At 43.4% G+C, this 20,705-nt stretch overlaps 1 protein-coding gene across 3 annotated transcripts in view; it reads right to left on the reverse strand.

Annotated features, from left to right (window-relative positions):
- Positions 1-17,130, reverse strand: part of kita (KIT proto-oncogene, receptor tyrosine kinase a) — an 88,086-nt gene extending 70,956 nt beyond the window's left edge. For 2 of the 3 annotated variants that reach the window (XM_062039524.1, XM_062039526.1), the window contains exons 1-8: positions 16,803-17,130; positions 9,718-9,972; positions 8,685-8,969; positions 8,460-8,599; positions 6,742-6,934; positions 4,639-4,825; positions 2,493-2,608; positions 2,230-2,344 (exon numbers count right to left, since the gene is read on the reverse strand). In XM_062039524.1, the coding sequence (XP_061895508.1) occupies positions 2,230-2,344; positions 2,493-2,608; positions 4,639-4,825; positions 6,742-6,934; positions 8,460-8,599; positions 8,685-8,969; positions 9,718-9,972; positions 16,803-16,860 (1,349 nt within the window). In that variant the 5' untranslated portion in view covers positions 16,861-17,130. The remainder of the gene's footprint in view (positions 1-2,229; positions 2,345-2,492; positions 2,609-4,638; positions 4,826-6,741; positions 6,935-8,459; positions 8,600-8,684; positions 8,970-9,717; positions 9,973-16,802) is intronic. The other variant, XM_062039525.1, reaches the window with a different exon arrangement.
- Between the last annotated feature and the right edge of the window lie 3,575 nt (positions 17,131-20,705).

A 20,705-nucleotide genomic window follows, 5' to 3' on the forward strand; every position in this document is an offset into this window, starting at 1 on the left:
CACAGGGATGCAGGGATTTACTTCGGGCACTGGTGCAGAACTGTTCCTGCACAATGTTTTTTTTTAGCAGAGAAAGTCCCATTTCCTGTTATTCACATTTTTTACATATTCATACGCCAACATATGTTAAAGTTAATCATTAGCATATAAATTCATTCCTACAGTGCACAAAAAACTGGATGCAGTGACTGCACATTACAATGAGGCATGTTTGGAGTTTTCCAGTGATTTGATACTTGTTGTAAAATGAGCATCAAGCTCCATATTTGACACCACAATGCTTATTTGGGTGCTATGCGGTCAAGCGGGTGAGCTCAAGTCACGGTGCTCCGTGAGCACTTGCCAACTGATTAACAACAGCTTGACAAAAGCAAAGCGGGCAGTACTGCAAGGCACTACATAAAATGAAAGCATCTTTTATTTTCACTATATTTTTCATTGATATGTAATCGTTTATGAACGTCCAGGACTGTAGAACCATCACAAGTCAGGTTCGTCAAATCCTGCAATCCGTCATTCCGCTGTCATCATCATTCCTGGCTGACCGGCACGCCTCCGGTGTGCCAATAACACAACTAATAATAATAATGTTGCAACTTCATAGATTTTTTTTCTTGTCATTTCATGTATGCTTTGTACAAAACCCAAAACCAGTGAAGTTGGCACGTTGTCTAAATCGTAAATAAAAACTGAATACAATGATTTGCAAATCCTTTTCTAACTATATTCGATTGCAACTGCAACATTTTTCAAAAAAGCTGGCACAAGTGGCAAAAAAGACGGGAGAAAGTTGAGGCATGATCATCAAACACTTATTTGGAACATCACACACGTAAACAGGCTAACTGGGAACAGGTGGGTGCCACGATTGGGTATAGAAGCAGCTTCCATGAAATGCTCAGTCATTCACAAGACAAGAATGGGGCAAGGGTCACAACTTTGTGAACAGAAGCGTGAGCAAATTGTCCAACAGTTTAAGAACAACATTTCTCAACGAGCTATTGCAAGGAATTTCACCATCTACGGTCCGTAATATCATCAAAAGGTTCAGAGAATCTGGAGAAATCACTGCACATAAGCGGCAAGGCTGAAAATCACCATGACCTTCGATCCCTCAGGCGGTACTGCATCAAAATGCAACATCAGTGTGTAAAGGATATCACCACACGGGCTCAGGAACACTTCAGAAAACCACTGTCAGTAACTACAGTTGGTCGCTACATCTGTAAATGCAAGTTAAAACTCTACTATGCAAAGCGAAAGCCATTTATCAACAACACCCAGAAACGCCGCCGGCTTTGCTGGGCCCAAGCTCATCTAAGATGGACTGATGCAAAGTAAAAAATTGTTCTGTGGTCTGACAAGTCTACATTTCAAATTGTTTTTGGAAACCGTGGACGTCGTGTCCTTCGGACCAAAGAGGAAAAGAACCATCCGGACTGTTATAGGCGCAAAGTTCAAAAGCCAGCATCTGTGATGGTATGGGGGTGTATTCGTGTCCAAGGCATGGGTAACTTGCACTTCTGTGAAGGCACCAATAATGCTGAAAGGTTTTGGAGCAACATATGTTGCCATCCAAGCAACGTATTTTTCATGGACACCCCTGCTTATTTCAACAAGCGAATGCCAAGCCACATTCTGCATGTGTTACAACAGCGTGGCTTCATAGTAAAAGAGTGCGGGTACTAGACTGGCCTGCCTGTAGTCCAGACCTGTCGCCCATTGAAAATGTGTGGCGCAATATGAAGCCTAAAATACCACAACGGAGACCCTGGACTGTTGAACAACTTAAGCTTTTGGTATGACTCGGCCGGGGTTTGAACTCAAAACCTGCTCAGTGGTCTTGTGGTTCGAGTGTCCGCCCTGAGATCGGTAGGTTGTGAGCTCAAGCCCCGGCCGGGTCATACCAAAGACTATAAAAATGGGACCCATTACCTCCCTGCTTGGCACTCAGCATCAAGGGTTGGATTTGGGGGTTAAATCACCAAAAATGATTCCCGTGCGCAGCCACCGCTGCTGCTCACTGCTCCAATCACCTCCCAGGAGGTGATCAAGGGTGATGGGTCGAATGCAGAGAATAATTTCGCCACATCTAGTGTGTGTGAGACAATCATTGGTACTTTAACTTTAACTTTAACCTACCGATCTCAGGGCGGACACTCTAACCACTAGGTGTCGAGAATGTAGAGTTTAACCAAGTTTGACCATTTCCTGGTTTGTCGAGCTCACCTGACGTAAGGCTGCTCGCAGTAGAACCATGTGATCTGTGGGGCGGGGAAACCCTCAGCCACACAGCGTACCTGCCCGTCCACCGGGCCCTCGTGAGATACAATCTCAGGTTTAGCTAGGAAATACAAAGGGCCAACAAAGGAAAGAGTCAACGAACAACAGTTACGTACCACCAGAGGTTAATGATTATTGTAACTAAAGCCTACTCGTTATTTCAAGGAGTGTAAAACCTATCTTGAGATAAAAAGATCAAAGCAACTCACTGGTGACAAAGACGGTAAATGTCTCATTCAGCGAGGCGTCACGGTTGGAAGCTTTAAACGTATAAACGCCACCTTCCGACGTCTTTAGACGCACCAGCCTCAGCTCACTGCTGTGCCTGAAAAACAAGGGCGTATATTACTTTTTTGCTAGGTAAACATTCATTTTGCCTAAACACGTGGTGTTTGAGCCCAGTTTCACATTAGCATGTGTTTGCACTGGGGATTAAATAACCAAATACTGAACGGTAATTAACATGGCTATGCAAAAACAACACCATTACATAAAAGGGGAGGAATAATAAAAAAGTTGTGTAATACACTGCAAAAAGTCAGTGTTCAAAAACAAGAAAAAAATATACAAAAATTAGAGGTATTTTATTTGAAGTAAGCAAAATTATCTGCCAATAGAACAAGAAAATTCGGCTTGTCAAGACTTTCCAAAACAAGTAAAATTATCTAACCTCAATTAACCCAAAAATACCTTAAAATAAGTATATTCTCACTAATAACAAGTGCACTTTTCTTGGTAGAAAAAAAAGAGACCTTTTTGCTCAATATGTTGAAAAATATTCTTAAATTAAGTAAATGCTAGTGCTATTATCTTGACATAATGATATGCACTCGGTGTGTGTGTGCAGAAAACATCGCACAGGGCGATGTGATGCGTCTAGTGCAGTAGCCTTGGAGTAGTAGTACCTGTAGTTAGTGCATGCTGCATGCCGCTTTTGCTTGCTATGCTGCATGCTGCTTCTGCCTGATACTTATTGCTTTCAGCTAGTGCCGCCGGCTAGCCCTCTGTCTCAGAGGGCGAAAAGAGGAGCCGAGTGCATAAGCCTCCTCAGCCGGTACATAGCCTCTCCATTGTCAAGACTCGTACATGCCTCCTCGTGGCCACACACGGTAACTGGAACCTCGCGGTTCCAGGCTAAGTTGTACGGGATCTCGGAGCAGCAGGGGGCCCCAGAGACGGGGCATGCAGGCCCACCGGTGTGTGGACATGCCCTGGTGCCCAGTCAACCCCTGTCCCAGCTATGGGTAAATAACCCCAGCTATGGGCGAATAGTGAAAACCGCCTCAACGGTGGACCAGGCGGAAGATGGCGGCAGCGGAATGCACCACAACGGCTGGGAAGGCGGATGAAGGCTGCAGCAAAGACGGGTCCCCAGTCGTCTTGGTTTCCATGCCACTGGACCCTGGCCCGCTCAATGCCAAGGACTGTGTGGTGGCTGACCGTGCACCAGTCTCCCCACATTAAAAGATTCCACGCACAGGCGTCCTCCATATAGGGAATCCACCCTAAGACCCTACGGAGGACAGTCATACTCGTTTCGAGTGACCGCCGACGACGACGATGCACTCGGCATCATGGTTTTTTTTTCATGCTTGAAGTAAGAAATTATTACTTTAAAAAAGTAGTTTCATACTTTTGAGTGTTAATGACACAGCTTTGCATCAGTTGATATTCTAGTTTCAAGCATGTTTTACTCAATATAGCTCATAAAATCTCAGCAACAAGCTGTAATATCTTACTGAGATCATTTAGGACCAAAACCCTTAAAACAAGTAAAACACTCTAACATAAAATCTGTTTAGTGAGAAGAATTATCTTATCAGACAGAAAATAAGCAAATATCACCCTTATTTGAAATATTTAATCTTACTTAGATTTCAGTTTTTGCAGTGCACAATATCAGAATCATCTTTATTGGCCAAGTATGTTACACATATATGAATTAGAATTGTTTTTTGGACTGATCGCCAGCCAATCGCAGATTATTTTAGTGCAAAATAACACAATTAACAGACTAAAATAGATACAAGTCTTTTTTTGACTTGATGTTCCCACTATTTCCTTTCTAGAGTCAAACGGCATAAAGAGGTCCAATAGAGACATAAAGTCAATGATCACGTCCTGATTCGGCCACACTGACAAACAAGTGTGAAGGCATGAATTGGATTATGTCATTTTTATCTTGAAGTTCATGACGCAAATACTTCACTGTGTTTTTTTTTACCGACGGGTCAGGTTTCGCTCAAACACCCCCGAGGTGTTTTTTCTGGTTGCGCTGTATTTGCCCTGGCGCCGCGAGGGCCCGCAGCCAACTCGGTGCTAAATTCCATCCGGGACCCCGAGGCAACGTCATACCTGTATTCGTGGTTGTATGTGGTGATGACGTGGTCGCTGGTGTTCTTCAGCTGGTGGCCCATTAAGCTCCAGGAGAAGGTGTGGGGTCTGGGATAAGCCTCCACGTCCACCGTGAGGGAAAAGCTGTCACCGGAGCGCACGTGAATGCTTGTGTTGCTTGTCGATGTTAAGTTGATGAATCCTTTATCTAAAAGAACAAAAGTAACAGATATCGGTGTAGGATTTGCAAGGGCCGTTGTTCTAAACTACAAGAAAGATATTCCTCTCAGTAAAGCGCAAACGATCGGATCTTGATGTAGCCCGCTGTAGGTGCAGTCTTGTGTCACTTATTTGATACGATTCAATTACTGCCGCGATGATTCGTTTCAGAATCAATTTTCGATTCAAACCGATTCTGGCAATGTAGTATTTGGTATAATAATTGTATTGAAACTTTTTCAAAACAGGTTACCGGTTAGATAAAACCCTTTTGGTTGCATGGAGATGGTCTAAAAATGTATTTAGAAAAATGAATTCTTATAAAAAAAAACTTTTTTTTTTCAAAATTATGAATCGATTTAGAATCAGGGTAAATAAAAATTGCGTTTCGGATGTGAATGGATTTTTTGGTGCACCCCTAGTCCTCTGTACCATGTATGAAACTCATCAATCCACAATGCAATGATCAACAATCGACCACTAGCTAAAAACTATATATATACGATTACGACGCGAGCGTCATAATAATATTACTAATTATAGGGCTGTATTAAGGGTACACTAGGATGAAGTAAGGGTGTCCTGATTCGATATTGATATTGGATATCGGGTCGATATCAGCAAAAAAAACAATTATTGGATTATATTGGCCTGCATCTAAAATCTCCGGTATACAGTAAGCCAGCAGATACAAGCATGTTAACTTTTAAACAGCCATCGATCCATCCATCCATTTTCTACCGCTTGTCCCTTTCGGGGTCGCGGGGTGGGGTGCTGGAGCCTATCTCAGCTGCATTTGGGCGGAAGGTGGGGTACACCCTGGACAAGTCGCCACTTTTGAACAGCCAGCTAACGTCTAAATTTCCTCCAGTAAGCACACAAGGTTGGTCTTTTCTAGGGTACTAGGATCTAGCAGCGACACAACAGCTGAGCACACAGTAGCACACAAGCTAGCCATAAATGAATGTCATTTTTGAAAGAGGCTGTTTGTAGCCTTTATGCAGGATGTTGGCTTTTAGCACGGTACGACGCAAACAAGGCTTGTACGTAACACACACGCAGATTAGTTTTGTGTGTCGTCAGATGATAGCGATTTAGCAAAGTATAGCTATCATTTAAATGTATAGCCTATCATTGTCATGTGTTGTAGTTATATTCTTTTGGTTTAAAAAGTTTTGCCTGAGCAAGTTACAAACAGTCCCTTTAATTGAACAATATACACTACCGTTCAAAAGTTTGGGGTCACCCAAACAATTTTGTGGAATAGCCTTCATTTCTAAGAACAAGAATAGACAGTCGAGTTTCAGATGAAAGTTCTCTTTTTCTGGCCATTTTGAGCGTTTAATTGACCCCACAAATGTGATGCTCCAGAAACTCAATCTGCTCAAAGGAAGGTCAGTTTTGTAGCTTCTGTAACGAGCTAAACTGTTTTCAGATGTGTGAACATGATTGCACAAGGGTTTTCTAATCATCAATTAGCCTTCTGAGCCAATGAGCAAACACATTGTACCATTAGAACACTGGAGTGATAGTTGCTGGAAATGGGCCTCTATACACCTATGTAGATATTGCACCAAAAACCAGACATTTGCAGCTGGAATAGTCATTTACCACATTAGCAATGTATAGAGTGTATTTCTTTAAAGTTAAGACTAGTTTAAAGTTATCTTCATTGAAAAGTACAGTGCTTTTCCTTCAAAAATAAGGACATTTCAATGTGACCCTAAACTTTTGAACGGTAGTGTGTATCCCTCTGTAATGCAGTTTTAGGCCACTGCAAACTATAACCACCGTAATGAACACATTGTGATAACAATTCCTCCAAAATTGCGCATTATTATATTTTTAAAGACTCATTTTGATACAGCTCATACAGTGGAGCTCATTAGATGCAGCTGTACTCACCGTAGACGTCCAGCCACACCGACCGTGTGCTGACACCCTTCTCGTTCTCGGCCTCGCATCGGTAGCGGCCGGCGTCCCGGTGCGTGACGGCGGCGATGTGCAGGGTGGCGCCGCGTATGTGATGGAAGTGCTCGGCCAGGATACGCGAGGCAGTGTCAACCTTTGCTGGTTGCTGTGGATACCAGACGGCACCCTGTCAACGCCCAGAAATCTCTAGAGATTAACCCCGTCTGCACGTCTATCCTTGCCAAGCACAAAGACACTGACACGGTGGGCCGGTGCGCAAACACGCACTCACACACAAGTGTACGCATGCACATACACACGCATGGGGGAGGAAGACCACATGCATGGCGCACACCTCGAAGCTTACGCAGCAGTGAAATTTGGCCCCTTTCTCATTCATTCACCAGCGCTCGTGCGGGAAGTTTTAGACAGGGTAAAAAAAATACTGCATATGTGCATTGTGACACATTTTTTGGACAAGATGACCTATACCAAAATCAGGGGTTTTATCCAGTGAGACGCGCAATTCTAAACACATTTATAAAAAAAAACCTTTAAAACTGTAACCATATAAATATGGTTGTCAAATGTTTTTCCACCAAGGGCCATAAACTGAAAAAGTCCAAGATGCAGAGGGAAATTTTTTTATGTTAAGAAATTACATATCCTGCTGAGAACCAGCATCCTCTGCAGTAGACATTTTTGTCACAGCTCGCATTAATCACAGTTACGTAGCCTTTTTGACTTTGGGGCCCAACTTTTCAACTCCAAAGGGAAACCATGTGTTAATCATAAAGATGATCATTTTTTGCAAACACATAAACCTTAGGCTTAGGTCAGGCTGATTAGGAAAACAAGTACTAACCAAGTGTACTGCATTAGAAGGAACTCATAAATAACTGACGAATAAATAAACTAAATGAATATCGAATATGTTTCTTAACTAAACTGTCAATGGAATTAAAGTGAAAATGTACCAGCTCAGTGGCCTTGTGGTTAGAGTGTCCACCCTGACACTGGGAGGTTGTGAGTTCAAACCCCGGCCGAGTCATACCAAAGACTAGAAAAAATGGGACTCATTGCCTCCCTGCTCAGCATCAAGGGTTGGAGTTGGGGGTTAAATCACCAAATGATTCCTGAGTGCGGAGCACGCTGCTGCTCACTGCTCCCCTCACCTCCCAGGGGGTGAACATGGGGATGGGTCGAATGTAGAGGACAAATTTCACCACACCTAGTGTGTGTGACAATCATTGGAACTTTAACTTTGACTTAACTTTAAAAGCTGCACCACTTTAGTCATAATTTTTGCACTTAAACTTCTCTCTGACCTTAGCTGCAGACTTCTTCTTTCTGTTTGAGGTTGTCATTACTACCACAAGTGGTGGAAAAATGTATTACAACTGAGTACCGCTACGGCTGATACAGACCACGGCTGAGAAATAGATGCAGGGGGCGCTTGTTTTCCAACAATGGGCCCTGGCCTTATGGTTAAGAAACACTGACCTAAAACAGTGGTTGACTTCTTTTTGAAGAGGTATGAGGTATGATGATAGCGACAGGTTTGACCGTGAAACAGATAAATTATTTTGATAATGTATCACTTGTCACCTCATGGCCTCCACTGTGCTGCATGTGACAATGCTGCAAGTTGCAGTATTTTTCTTGCGGGAAACAGACGCATGCAGGATGAAAAGAATGCAGAAGTGTCTCACCGAGCCAAGTGGCGTGACCCACTTCAGCTTGATCTCGCCGTTGACATTAGTGGTATTGCAAGTGAGGACCAGACTCTCGTGCAGCGTGAGGATGACAAGCTCGGGCGCTTGCATCTCAATAACAGGCGGCGCCACAGGCACTGAGGAAGTGGAGACAAAGTGTGACGACCTTGTGACATACAAACAGAGAAACCGGACGAGGACCGCATCCATCGCTGCGTTTACCTGGCTTGACTGTCAGATGGTAGTTGTGCGAGCGGACGCCTCGCCCCCGCAGCGTCCCGGCGCACACGTAGCAGCCTTCGTAGGCCTTCTGGGTGTCGTGGATTACCATGCCTTGCTCCAGGCTGGCAGACACCCTGAGACCGCTGGCCAGAGGCAAGCTGGAACAGGTTTCCAGGCGCAGGTTGGCCAGACTGGGATCGGTTGCCAGGCAGGGGATGGATGCAGCATCACCCACGCGAGTGAGGATGTTGAACACCATCGATTTCCTGAAAGGGTTGTCAGGGTCTGCCAGGAAAAAAAAAACAAACAAAGGGGATCAGAGGTGGTGTATGAGTGAGGTGTTGGTTGGTTTATTTTTTCATGCAATTGAGCCTTTTCAAAGCAAGGAAACATGAGAGTCACACTATTAGACGGTATTCTATCACTGCATCACAATGCATCCTCCTTTTCTGTAATTTAATGCAACTATTATGTCCATATTTATCTTTGGATTTTTCAAAACACAACATAAAGTCATCAGTTGAATATAAGATTTTCATCACATTAAAATGGCGTTTTGACATTAAAACTGACTTTTTACATTTATTTCTGTGTAAAAGAAGGCTGTGTAAATGTTCTGCCACCGAGCATATAATGTTTAGAAAAGGCTTTCTGCGCTTTTTTTCACAAATGTTCTCTGCCTTGCAGGTATCATAGGTGCAGTGGGTGTGTTATCAGCGTACAAAAGAGAAAAACCACAACGCGCTCAACACTTTAGAACAACCAACTGTGTGCTTTGCCGTCGTCTGACTTGGCCTCAGCATCTGAAAAAGCGGTTTGTGTTTGATGCCCAGAAGGAAGAAGTGTTCAGTCATGACTGATCAGCACATGATACTATCCTGCAGTGATGGCGCTGGGCCAGTGGGGACGGGTGGTCAAAAAGTCATGTCAACGGTACCTGAGTGGGCCTACTTCCTTACAACTCTGTGTGGAAACACACCTACGCACACATCCTAACTCATTTTGTTTTACCCTGCAGCTTGGGTGACGCTACCGTTTACATAGACGTAGATGGACGTCTGCTGCCCGCTCGTCCTCTCCAAGCAGACGTAGCGGCCCATGTGGAGGGGCTGGGCCCGGGCGATGCGCAGCGCCGACACGCCCTCCGTCCTATGCTCTCCCCGCACCTTGGGGCGCTCCTCTCGTTGCCACTGCATCTCCTTATCCCCCTGGCAGCGCAGGTCAAAGGGCGCGTTGAGCGGGACTACAAGGTGAGGCCCGGCCGGGGTGATGGTGGGCTTAGCGTGGCCTGTAAAGGGGGTGCAAAAGAGTCTTTTTTTAGACAAGAGGCTGAGTGCCCAGGAAAAGAACATGCAGTTGTGACCCGCCTGGTCCAGCCAGAATCAAGAGTCGAGTGCGCGATGTTGGCTCCTTTTCTAGCGTGCCACAAGTAAGGTTTACCAATGTACTGTTGCACAGCTGCAACAGGGCGTCATTGTTAGTTAAAGGTGTATTGAAGCAATTAAGGCAAAATGCAGTGCACTGTTTGGCTAGAGCCAGCAGAGGCGCTGATACTAACAAACTGTCAGCTATGACACAGCGCCACTCCCAACATTATTCTGCTCGGTATAGCGCTGGCATGGAAACAGGAGTTCACAACATTCATAAGGGATTCTCTTATCGCATTAAATATATGTATGTGTTTTAAAGTAAAATAAATGTAATTGTTAGTCGATTCAATTCAGTCAAACATCTGTTCTTAGCCCAAAAGGCACCTTACTGCCCTATTCCAATGCCTACTCAGCAGGCACAAGACATTGATAAAACATTGATTGTACATACATGTCCTTTAAAACTTACTTTGAAACAACATTGCAAAATAGTTGAATTTATAAATTGAGACAACGTTGGTGTCTAACTTTGTATCCACGTTGTTGGTTGGGAAATTACCACATTTCTTAGACTTAGACTTCCTTTTATTGACATTCAAACTTGAACTTTACAGTACAGATAAGAACAAAATGTTGTTGCATTAGCTTGTCGTAGTGCAGGATAAAAGAGCAATAAGGTGCAGGTATAAATAAATAGATTACTGTGCAGATAAATATATTGCACTTTTGCATATGCATCCTTGTTTATGGATGTATGTTATATTGTCTTTATATTCCAGCGAGTTAATCCGTTTTGGGGGGGAATTGTGGGGAGTTTATATGATGCATTCAAGAGTCTTATTGCCTGAGGGAAGAAGCTGTTACAGAACCTGGAGGTTCTGCTACGGAGGCTGCGGAACCCCTTTCTAGAGGTTTTTTCAATGGTCAAATTTTTTTTTCAAATTTCAATGGTCAAATCAAAAAGCATGTTGTTTCAACGTTGTATTAGTGTTGTAAAATATTGGTTGAAAGATGACCAAAATTCAATGGTCAAATCAACGTCAGAACCCGACATAGATTAAACGTCGTCAAAAAGCATGTTGTTTCAACGTTAGGTCTGACTTGCTCAACGTCAGGACCTAATTTAACAAGTTCTCAACTTTGTTTAAATGTCTTGTGCTTGCTGGGTAACTTTCAATTATATATCATGATCACATTTTACAGAGGGGGATGTGTGTAAAAAATGAGAAAATGCAAACATTCCGACATTCTGTCACATCTTTTTTATTTTTTATCCACCGTGGTTCTTGAACCAGCGACCCCTTTGTTCCCAATGCAAAGCCTGCACTGTCTAAACTCCTGACACCTTTATGACCCATTACAAGATGGAATGTGTTTATTTGAAGTCTTCTAGGAGTGAAGGTGTGACTCAGATGATTATGAAATCATAAACATGCCCTAAAAGAATACAATTTAGCTGACAGTGCTTTGGCATATATTTTTTTTCCCACTGTCAGCACACACACACATGCACACACAGACACAAACACACACACACAGATTATCGTGCATTAAAACAGGATTAAAGGTGCAATCCTTATAAACAAAAGATTGTGCCAGCAACATCAAACACGGTGAAAACACAGGCTTTGTAGCGGCAACACTCTCACATGCGGCGAGCTCTTATTTTATCAACACATTAAAACTTCATCATCCCTCACTACAGCTTCATAAACCCTTCACAAAGTTATTTTGTCCTAATTCAATTAAGGAGTCAACAGGTCAATCGTCAATTTTTTTGTGTTCCACCCGACTGCATTTTTGTTAGTTCTTCATGTTTGTTAAGCTTATTAAATACATGTTCTGCAGAACTGGTTGACATAAAAACATTGAGAAAAGTCAACATTTGCTTTTTTGTAGGGAAATGATGGAACTAGTTTATTCTTTCCGAAGTCCCCGGAACTGCTGCAGGGCGATACTTTAGCCTCGTTTACACAGAGATCCCACAAAATGCCATGTGAAAGCAATAACAGAAGAGGCCTTTCACACAGAACACAAACAAAGCGCTTTTACACTGAGTCTTCCTATCCTGCAATTCTGTGTCAGTGTCATTTGTGACACACTAATCTCCTGGACCTCGTTTCTACATATGTGGACACTGCTTTCCACACATTATACTGCCAATTAGTGGTGGAGGAATAGTATACAATCTCACATGTTAAAGTCAAGATGGTTGAAAACGCATTCAAAAGTTCAGATGGCAACTTTCAACTTTTTTTTGTTTTTGTACTAATGGGGTACCAAAGAGCCCAAATAGCCAGGATAAATTTTAAATGCCTGCCATACAGGAGTTCGGATCTCACGAGGCTCATACTGCAGGACAGCAACCACCGCTTTCAACACAACAGCATGAAGGAAACGAGTCACAGGTGTTGAACCCCACGCCAGTATCCCTGCCTAATGCCGTTCTCTTACACACAGGCGCCATTCTATCTCTGTTGCAGCTCTGACATCACCTCCAAAGGCAGAATACGGCCAGAATAACTTTCCCCCTCCTGACTGCAATATCCTACATCGCTGTTCTGTATAAGCATCAGCGATGGAAAATAGGTGTAAAAATGCCGGCTAATATTGCTGAATTCTGCGTGAAAGACAGAGGCGAATAATATCTTCTCTGGCAGTTCCGTGTCAAATTTGCTGCATCTCCCCGTGAAATAGGCTAATGCATGAGTGTTTGATAATAAATAAAACTGCTGCCATTATTTTCTTCATTAAGTTGTTCTGTAAAACATGAGAAAAACAAACATCACAGCCGCTAACCAAAGATTTTTATAAAGCTATTCCTAAATAAAACAAGCATGGTACTACAGTAAAACTTCAATTTCCAGGCTTAACTGGTTCTATGACAGAGCTCCCAACTCAAAACAATTGTATCTCAAATTGTCATCACCCATTGAAATGAATTCAAATACATTTTCATCGGTGCATGGTGCATGACCCCCAAAACAGCACGTCTTTTTAAAAAGAAAAACAAACTTTTAAATAAGAACTATTGTATGAAAAACAACACAATAGAATGTAGTGCAAACAACTACAATAGTTGTATGCAGTAATGTAATAATAATGTACAGCATTTACCTTGGAGAGCAGTCTTATACTGTATCTCGGTATCTCTGTCAAACACACCATCAACAGCTTCTCTATATTTTCATGGACGAATGTCCGTCGTTTAAGTCTATTTTTTTAACGTCCCTAGCTGGCGTCAGACTTCTGCTACAGTATGGTGCAGACTAGCAGTGATATGCTTGTACTGCTTTGCTACACAATTGGTCTGGTTTTGGATGATTTCTTTCCTTAATTCAATGAATAGCATCCGCTTCTTCATCTCAGCACTTTCATTCACACTCACTTGGTTCGTTCCAATGGTTAGGAAACAATAAGTTATGTCCATCTCTGGCTATAAGCTAATGCAAGCGAGGAAGACTAGAGGTTTTGGGCGGATCTTATGGGGTTCACTGTGACATTTTCTATGCCAACTAATGGCGAGGATGCTTGTACTGTATCTCAAATTTTTGCTTGCAACCTTTTTTGCTAAGAGACAGCTCTAATCTCAAAACACTCTTAACTTGGTGCACTCTTCAACTGAGGTACCACTGTACATTTTTTAGCTCTATTAAGTGACAATTTATAGACAAAATTGGTTACTGTTTTATAAAAATAAATCATCAATTGCCATCACATGGCCATAAGGCACACAAAAACACAATCTTATTGTCATGTTTTTATGACAACAATCATGAGTCAAAAAGCACTTAGCCAAGACAATGTGACTTTGCAACATCATTTTGACCCCTCCAGACTCTGACTTTGGACTAAAGCAGTGTTTCTTAACCATACAATGGGCCGCGAATGCCCCCTAGAGGGCTGCCAAAAAGATCCGTACGGGCTGCAGCGGTACTCAGTCGTAATATACTTTTCCACCACCTGCAGTAATGATAATCTCAAACAAACAGAAGAAGCCTGCAGCTTGATTGATTGATTGATTGATTGAGACTTTTATTAGTAGGTTGCACAGTGAAGTACATATTCCGTACAATTGACCACTAAATGGTAACACCCGAATAAGTTTTTCAACTTGTTTAAGTCGGGGTCCACTTAAATTGATTCATGATACAGATATATACTATCAGATATATACTATCATCATAATACAGTCATCACACAAGATAATCACATTGAATTATTTACATTATTTACAATCCGGGGTGTGTGTGTGTGGGTCATCAACAATTGAGAACAGAGAAATGGATATTGGAACAGTGTAGGTCTGACTTGGTAGGATATGGACAGCAAGTAGTGGGCAGAGAGAGAGAGAGAGAGATCAGAAGGCATAAGAAAAAGTATCTGCATTTGATCGTTTACATTTGATTATTAACAATCCAGGGAGGGTGTTAGTTTAGGGTTGTAGCTGCCTGGAGGTGAACTTTTATTGCGGTTTTGAAGGAGGATAGAGATGCCCTTTCTTTTATACCTGTTGGGAGCGCATTCCACAATGATGTGGCATAGAAAGAGAATGAGTTTAGACCTTTGTTAGTTCGGAATCTGGGTTTAACGTGGTTAGTGGAGCTCCCCCTGGTGTTGTGGTTATGGCGGTCATTTACGTTAAGGAAGTAGTTTGACATGTACTTCGGTATCAGGGAGGTGTAGCGGATTTTATAGACTAGGCTCAGTGCAAGTTGTTTTACTCGGTCCTCCACCCTGAGCCAGCCCACTTTGGAGAAGTGGGTAGGAGTGAGGTGGGATCTGGGGTGGAGGTCTACAAGTATTCTGACTAGCTTGCTAAAGTCAGAGAGAAGTTTCTTAAGCGCAAAAATCATGACTAAAGTGGTGAAGTTGTATTTTAATTCACACATTATTTTAATTGACAGTTTAGTTAGTAAACATATGTATTATTCATTTTGATTATTTTTATTTTGAGCACAACATAGTTATACGTAAATGTATTTTCAGTCAGTTATTTATGAGTCCCTTCTTATGCAGTACATTTGGTTCATACTTATTTTTCTAATCAGTCTGACCAAAGCCTAAGATTGATGTGTAATATTGTTTGTGGTTACCACATGGTTTCATGTCATTTGAAAAAGTTGAAATAGTTCAATACGTTTAAAATCAAGAGTACGATTACTAGTTCAGTGTTAATAGTTGAGTGCGCCCTGAAAAAGTTGGGCCCCGAAGTCAAAAAAGGTTAAGAACCCCTGCACTAAAGAACATCAAATGTCTCTGCAGGCGGATATGGACCACAATTAAGTTGATGGATGCTCTGCTGTCGAAAGGTGACTCTCTTAAGAAAACTATAACAATGTGGTTTCCCACAGGAGTGCTTGAAACCGCTCAACCGAGGCCCAGCTCATCCCTTCCGTGCCGCATCAAATAAGGTAGGACCTCCTTCCTTAATTGCAAAGTACAGTAGGAGTTTAGATGCAATCTACACTAATGGGCCTAATTATGGGACTCCAAGGTAACTATGTCTGCTGATAATGGCAATGTGTATGTTGCCATGTCTTAAAAGTGTCATCAGAGACATTTGATACCCCTTAAATGTAAAATTAAATGGAGCATGATAAAGCATCTCCACAATCACAAAATAGCAAATGGTTCAATTCGGAGTCTGTTTACAACGGCTCCTGAATATTTGTCCGATGACGGTGCATTTTTGTGGCCTGCACCAGTGGAGGACCAGTTCCACCATTAATCACCAGCCTCCCGTAAGTGAGACGCTAAAGGTGATTTAGGCCTGCTTGCCCCCCCCTCTGCGTGCATAAACGGGCTTAAGGCAAACTTTGTGGCGTGGCCCATTGCATCACATGACAGGTAAGCCCGTGCATGCACTGCAGGCGGCCTGCAGATATTCTCCCATACAAGCTCCTCATCAGAATGGAATTAAGAAAAGGAGGGAGACATCTTATCTTTGGTGTCGAATGTCTGACAAGATTGAACATCTTCAGGGTAATATTTCATCAAAGTGTACATATTTATGGTGTTCCTCTAAAATGATGCCCTGTCTAGTCAGTTTCACTTTAATATTTACTATGTTGGTAACGCTTTAGTATGGGGAACATATTTACCATTAATTAGTTGCTTATTAACATGCAAATTAGTAACATATTGGCTCTTAATTAGTCATTATTAAGTACTTATCAATGCCTTATTCTGCATGGCCTTATTATACAACCAGTAAGCCATTAACTAAGAGTCTTCCCTCAATAACCTCAGAATTATTGCTTATTAGTAACCCTAGCCCTTATATGTTCCCCTAGTGTCCAAATAACGTCTTTGTTACTTAGAACATGTTCCCCATACTAAAGTGTTACCACTATGTTTAATCTTTTCAAAATGTTAGACAAGTGCAGCCATGCAGACCAACAGTTTGCATGAAATCGGGAGGGGTTGCACTCCCTATAATGACAGCCTCAGTGTGAACCTGCACCAAAACACCACATTTTTGGGGGGGGATCCTGTATTCCAAAAGGCGCCCAGCTCGCCTCGTTTGAATAATTAAAGAAGCGTGTTTGGTATCCACATTCACGGTGTCCACTTCCTCTCGCCCCGGCGTGTCAATTATCACCGCAACTGCGACAAGTGCCGTCTTTGTGCGCAAAAAGGAGCACCGCGCGTTAAATGCGTGGCTTAAGCGCGCCATGCGTAAAGATGAGCTCCATCCAAGCAACAAGTCGCCAAGTTAAAAAGAACACAAGAAGGGAGCGCGTACCTGTGGGAAAGGTGGATTGCAGCACGACAGACAGCAGCAGTATCCAGTGGTATTCCATAGTTAGAGTTCCATGGGTGAAGCTGTGTACGAGATCCGTCTTCCGTGGAGGTGTTTAGAGAGGCTGTTGCGGAGAGCCGCGCCACTATACTCCACTTGACGTGGGAGGACTCGGAGCAGGAGGTGGAAGAAGAAGAAGAAGAGGCGCACTTAGAAGACTTCCAAAGCGCAAACGCTGGTCAGCATGAGAGGAGGCATCCGTGTACATTGCTGGACCCCTGCAGGGCGCCAACGAGGGGGACTGCGCACGGCGAGCAGGTGTGCGTGACTGGCAGCGTCTCCGGCGTGGACATGTTCGTGTGTTGCCTCTCTGACTGCGCACCGCCGCTTATAATGGGGAGGGAGGCGTTAAGAGAGCAAGAGAGGCAGGCCCTGGCTGAAGGCCCGTTGCTCGTCTGTCTTCTGTGGCTGCTCTGGTGACCTACTTGGGACACCCAAATATGACATTGTATTCAACACAATTGTAAAGGGGACAAGCGGTAGAAACTGGATGGATACTTGAGGGGAAAAAGTGTGCACCAACCGAAAGCGACCTCCATGAACTATGCAAGGTGCAAGGCATTGGTTTAAATTGTTATGAGAAAATCCCGATTGTTCCAATAAGAAGCGCAACTTCCAATATATTTTTCCTTGTCAGAGTATAACAAATTTCAGATGTTTTCGTTTTCAATTATTTCTGCCATTGTGTGACGTCAGAATACGTGGCAGTCTGGAGCTTTGAATGTTAAAGTTAAAGGCCTACTGAAATGAATTTTTTAAATTTAAACGGGGATAGCAGATCCATTCTGTGTCATACTTGATCATTTCGCGATATTGCAGTATTTTTTTTGAAAGGATTTAGTAGAGAACATTGACGATAAAGTTCACAACTTTTGGTCGCTGATAAAAAAAAGCCTTGCCTGTACCGGAAGTAGCGTGACGTCGCAGGTTGAAAGGCTCCTCACATTTCCCCATTGTTTACACCAGCAGCGAGAGCGATTTGGACCGAGAAAACGACGATTACCCCATTAATTTGAGCGAGGATGAAAGATTTGTGGATGAGGAACGTCAGAGTGAAGGACTAGAGTGCAGTGCAGGATGTATCTTTTTTCGCTCTGACCGTAACTTAGGTACAAGGGCTCATTGGATTCCACAATTTCTCCTTTTTCTATTGTGGATCACGGATTTGTATTTTAAACCACCTCAGATACTATATCCTCTTGAAAATGAGAGTCGAGATCGCGAAATGAACATTCACATTGACTTTTATCTCCACGAAACTACATCGGCGAAGCACTTTAGCTACGGAGCTAACGTGATAGCATCGGGCTTAACTGCAGATAGAAACAAAATAAATAAACCCCTGACTGGAAGGATAGACAGAAAATCAACAATACTATTAAACCATGGACATGTAACTACACGGTTAATGCTTTCCAGCCTGGCGAAGCTTAACAATGTTGTTGCTAATGACGCCATTGAAGCTAACTTAGCTACGGGACCACACAGAGCTATGCTAAAAACATTATCTCTCCACCTACGCCTGCCAGCCCTCATCTGCTCATCAACACCCGTGTTTACCTGCATTCCAGCGATCGACGGAGCGACGAAGGACTTCACCCGATCATCGATGCGGTCGGCGGCAAGCGTCGGATAGTGCGTCTGCTATCCAAGTCAAAGTCCTCCTGGTTGTGTTGCTGCAGCCAGCCGCTAATACACCGATCCCACCTACAGCTTTCTTCTTTGCAGTCTTCATTGTTCATTAAACAAATTGCAAAAGATTCACCAACACAGATGTCCAGAATACTGTGGAATTTTGCGATGAAAACAGAGCTTTTTGTATTGGATACAATGGTGTCCGAATACTTCCGTTTCAACGATTGACGTCACACGCATACGTCATCATACATAGACGTTTTCAACCGGAAGTTTTGCGGGAAATTTAAAATTGCACTTTATAAGTTAACCCGGCCGTATTGGCATGTATTGCAATGTTAAGATTGCATCTTTGATATATAAACTATCAGACTGCGTGGTCGGTAGTAGTGGGTTTCAGTAGGCCTTTAAAGTACCACTGATAGTCACACACAAACTATTGTGGTGAAATTATCCTCTGCATTTGACCCATCCCCATGTTAATAATAATAATAATACATTTTACTTGGTATAGCGCTTTTCAGGGTACTCAAAGATGCTTTACAGGATAAAAATTCTAATATAAAACAGTTCCAAGTAATAACACATAATACTGGAAATATAAAAACAGTACATAGTAATAATACATAATAACACTGGACATGGGCAGCACGGTGGTACAGGGGTTAGTGCATGTGCCTCACAATACGAAAGTCCTGAGTTCAATCCCGGGCTCGGGATGTTTCTGTGTGGAGTTTGCATGTTCTCCCCGTGACTGTGTGGGTTCCCTTCGGGTACTCCGGCTTCCTCCCACCTCCAAAGACATGCATCTGGGGATAAGTTGAATGGCAACACTAAATTGGCCCTAGTGAGTGTGAATGTTGTCTGTCTATCTGTGTTGGCCCTGCGATGAGGTGGCGACTTGTCCAGGGTGTTCCCTGCCTTCCGCCCGAAGCAGCTGAGATGGGCTCCAGCACCCCCCGCGACCCCGAACAGGACAAGCGGTAGAAAATGGATGGATGGAATTTGGCCCTAGTGTGTGAATGCGAGTGTGAATGTTGTCTGTCTATCTATGTTGGCCCTGTGATGAGGTGGCGACTTGTCCAGGGTGTACCCCGCCTTCCGCCCGAATGTAGCTGAGATAGGCTCCAGCACCCTACGCGACCCCGAAAGGGACAAGCGGTAGAAAATAGATGGATGGACGGAACACTGGACATTATGAGACGGGACATTACAAGACACAGAACACTAATCACAGGTTAAAAGCAGATCTGAAGAGGTGTGTTTTGACAAGGCTTTTGAAGGTAGGAAGGTCTGAGCAGTCACGGCTGGGTTTGGGAAGAGAGTTCCAGTGGGTGGGAGCAGTGATGGAGAAGGCTCTGTCACCCCAAGTCCGGAGCTTGGTTCTGAGTGGTGGGGAGAGGAGGTGGGCGTCGGAGGAGCGGAGGCTGCGTGAATGGGTATGGCGGTGAAGCAGGTTGGTGAGGTAGCAGAGGGCCTGGTTGTGGAGGGCTTTGTGGGTGAGGAGAAGGATTTTAAAGTGGATCCGGTGAGGAACGGGGAGCCAGTGGAGTTGCTGAATGTCCACCCCCTGGGAGGTGAGGGGAGCAGTGAGCAGCAGCGGTGGCCGCGCTCGGGAATCATTTTGGTGATTTAACCCCCAATTCCAACCCTTGATGCTGAGTGCCAAGCAGGGAGGTAATGGGTCCTATTTTTATAGTCTTTGGGGGGGTTTGAACTCACGACCTACCAATCTCAGGGCGTACACTCTAAATAGCAGACAGCATCAATAAATTATCTTGGATTGTGCTACTGACTCTCGCCAGATCCTTGTAGTTCGCTGAGCTTCACACAAGGATCTGGGATCGACGGCAATGCAAACTCCTTCAAGATAGCAAAAAATTATGAACCAATCAGGATCGCCGGGCTGGATTACATAGATGTGCCGTAGCGCCGAAGCGACTGTTTGATTAAAGCAACAATGGCGGCACGCTGCGAAGAGTCGTGTGCTGACATTGATTCTGCTACTGCAACTGTTTTGTGGAATATATCGAATATTAATTATTTAAAAGATGAACAGAGAACGTTTTTTTGCTGTTCCCAATGAAGCCTTTAATTTGCATATTTTTTTTGCACAAACGACATCGATCGTCTACTGACATTGCTGTGTTGTTTCAGTAAAAGTTCTCTAACTTTTCACTCTGTCGTTATCCAATATGTCGGCTGTTCTGG

This window comes from Entelurus aequoreus, linkage group LG27 (genome assembly GCF_033978785.1).
Source record: "Entelurus aequoreus isolate RoL-2023_Sb linkage group LG27, RoL_Eaeq_v1.1, whole genome shotgun sequence".
Taxonomy (NCBI): Eukaryota; Metazoa; Chordata; class Actinopteri; order Syngnathiformes; family Syngnathidae; genus Entelurus; species Entelurus aequoreus.